We start from the raw sequence: 2,500 nt of genomic DNA, 5'->3' as shown, positions 1-2,500 counted from the left end.
GTGTATGTATGTATATGTACATATATGTGTATGTATATATGTATGTAAATGTATGTCTATATATGTATATTTATATATGTATATACATGTATATACATATATATGTAGATATGTATGTGTGTGTGTGTGTGTGTGTGTGTGTGTGTGTGTGTGTGTGTGTGTATATATATATATATATATGTGTGTATATATATATATGTGTGTATATATATATGTGTGTGTGTGTGTTTGTGTGTGTATATACATATGTATTGATGGTGCAACAAACAAAATGAACTTTTAACCTTATATATCAAGAGTGTTATTTTTACTCAGTTGTTTCCCTTTTTTTTGTCTTCTTCCTTCAGAGTGTCTCCTCTCCAGAAGTCGGAGGTGGTGGAAATGGTGAAGAAGCAAGTGAAGGTGATCACGCTGGCCATCGGCGATGGCGCCAACGACGTGGGGATGATCCAGACGGCTCACGTGGGCGTGGGCATATCTGGCAACGAGGGCCTGCAGGCCGCCAACTCTTCGGACTACTCCATTGCTCAGGTGGGCCACAGTGCAATTAGCACACGGGTGCTAATTGTGTTTTTGTGCGTCAAACACAAGTCTATGGAGGTTCATTTGTGTCTTTACTTTTGACACTGAATTTTGGGGATAGAAACGTGTGTGTTTTAAAATTCAGTGTCAAAAAATGTTTGTTGCTTCAAAAAGTAAGACTCACCTCCGGTAAATTAAGACTGAAGCAATCCATCCTGTCTCAGAACCAGCCAATGAGATGTCAGGTTTGAAGTCACGTGACACGGGTCTTGCAAAACAGCATAAAAAAGGCCATTAACGGGGCTACCTATAGCTCGGTTGGTAGAGTGGCCGTGCCAGCAACTTGTGGGTTCCAGGTTCGATCGCCGCTTCTGCCTACCAAGTCACTGCCGTTGTGTCCGTGGGCAAGCCACTTTACCCACCTGCTCCCAGTGCCACCCACACTGGCTTAAAAAAAAAATGTAACTTAGGTATTGGGTTTCACTATGTAAAGCGCTTTGAGTCACTAGAGAAAAGCGCTATATAAATATAATGCACTAATGCACGCACTACCTGGGCATGATAAAACATTAACAACATTTCAACGCAGCCCGCTGAATGATTTCAAACTGTTGAAATGATTCCAATGGTTTGCTTCATGCAGACTGGGCTCGAACAGAGTGGGCGGGGCTTGTTTACAGCGCAACAAGCCTGATCGCGACTGTCAGACAGGCAGATTTCTACAACAAAGTTCTACAGAACCGTGATATCCTGTGGCGTTTATGTTTCGCCGTGTTTGTTGCATCTTTGTTGGTATTTGAGGTGGTGTGCAGTAGAGGAGCAACTTTCATATATTCTCAATATTCAGTGTTTTGTCATTCATAGTTAATATTGTAAATCCCACATACATTTTGTATTTTATTATCCAGCGGGCCGCGTTATTATGCCCAGGTAGCCCAGTTAACTGCCTTTTTTATGCTGTTTTGCCGATAAATGCTTTAAAATGTGATATCGGAAATTATCGGTATCAGTTTCAAAAAGTAAAATGTATGACTTTTTAAAACGCTGCTGTACGGAGTGGTAGACGGACGTAGGGAGAAGTACAGAGTGCCAATAAACCTTAAAGGCACTGCCTTTGCGTGCCGGCCCTGTCACATAATATCTACGGCATTTCACACACACAAGTGAATGCAAGGCATACTTGGTCAACAGCCATACAGGTCACACTGAGGGTGGCCGTATAAACAACTTTAACACTGTTAAAAATATGCGCCACACTGTGAACCCACACCAAACAAGAATGACAAACACATTTCGGGTGAACAGCCGCACCGTAACACAACATAAACACAACAGAACAAATACCCCCCCCCCCCCCCCACACACACACACACACTTCAACCCCGCTCACCTCAACCTCCTCATGCTCTCTCAGGGAGAGCATGTCCCAAATTCCAAGCTGCTGTTTTGAGGCATGTTAAAAAAAATAATGCACTTTGTGACTTCAATAATAAATATGGCAGTGCCATGTTGGCATTTTTTTCCATAACTTGAGTTGATTTATTTTGAAAAACCTTGTTACATTGTTTAATGCATCCAGCGGGGCATCACAACAAAATTAGGCATAATAATGTGTTCATTCCACGACTGTATATATCGGAATCGGTAATTAAGAGTTGGACAATATCGGCAAAAAAGCCATTATCGGACATCTCTAATTTTTACATGTTAGAATGCAAAAAAAAAACAAAAAAACTTTTTTCTTCTTGTCTCATAATGATTCCAAAAAAAAGCAGTTCCCCTTTAAGAGATTGATTAAAACAAATGACATAGATTCGTTTTGGTGTCTTTTTTTCCCGTTTTTTTTTTTTTTTGGTAATTTTTTTCATAGATTTATTATGAATATACCTCCTGTTGAGGACATATTGAGGATCATCTTTGTTTACACAGTTCAACATGTACTGTGTCCAAACGGCTGTACGTCCAATATTCCTCTTTG

General features: G+C 40.4%; 1 protein-coding gene across 6 annotated transcripts in view; it reads left to right on the top strand.

Annotated features, from left to right (window-relative positions):
- atp8a1 (ATPase phospholipid transporting 8A1) overlaps window positions 1–2,500 on the top strand; it is a 342,299-nt gene that overhangs the window by 248,344 nt on the left and 91,455 nt on the right. For all 6 annotated transcript variants that reach the window (XM_072914888.1, XM_061976742.1, XM_061976744.1 and 3 more), the window contains one exon: window positions 348–531. In XM_072914888.1, coding sequence (XP_072770989.1) covers window positions 348–531 — 184 coding nt within the window. The remainder of the gene's footprint in view (window positions 1–347; window positions 532–2,500) is intronic.

This window comes from Nerophis lumbriciformis, linkage group LG16 (genome assembly GCF_033978685.3).
Source record: "Nerophis lumbriciformis linkage group LG16, RoL_Nlum_v2.1, whole genome shotgun sequence".
In the NCBI taxonomy this organism is placed as follows: Eukaryota; Metazoa; Chordata; class Actinopteri; order Syngnathiformes; family Syngnathidae; genus Nerophis; species Nerophis lumbriciformis.
This window is presented reverse-complemented; position numbering and strand designations above follow the sequence as displayed.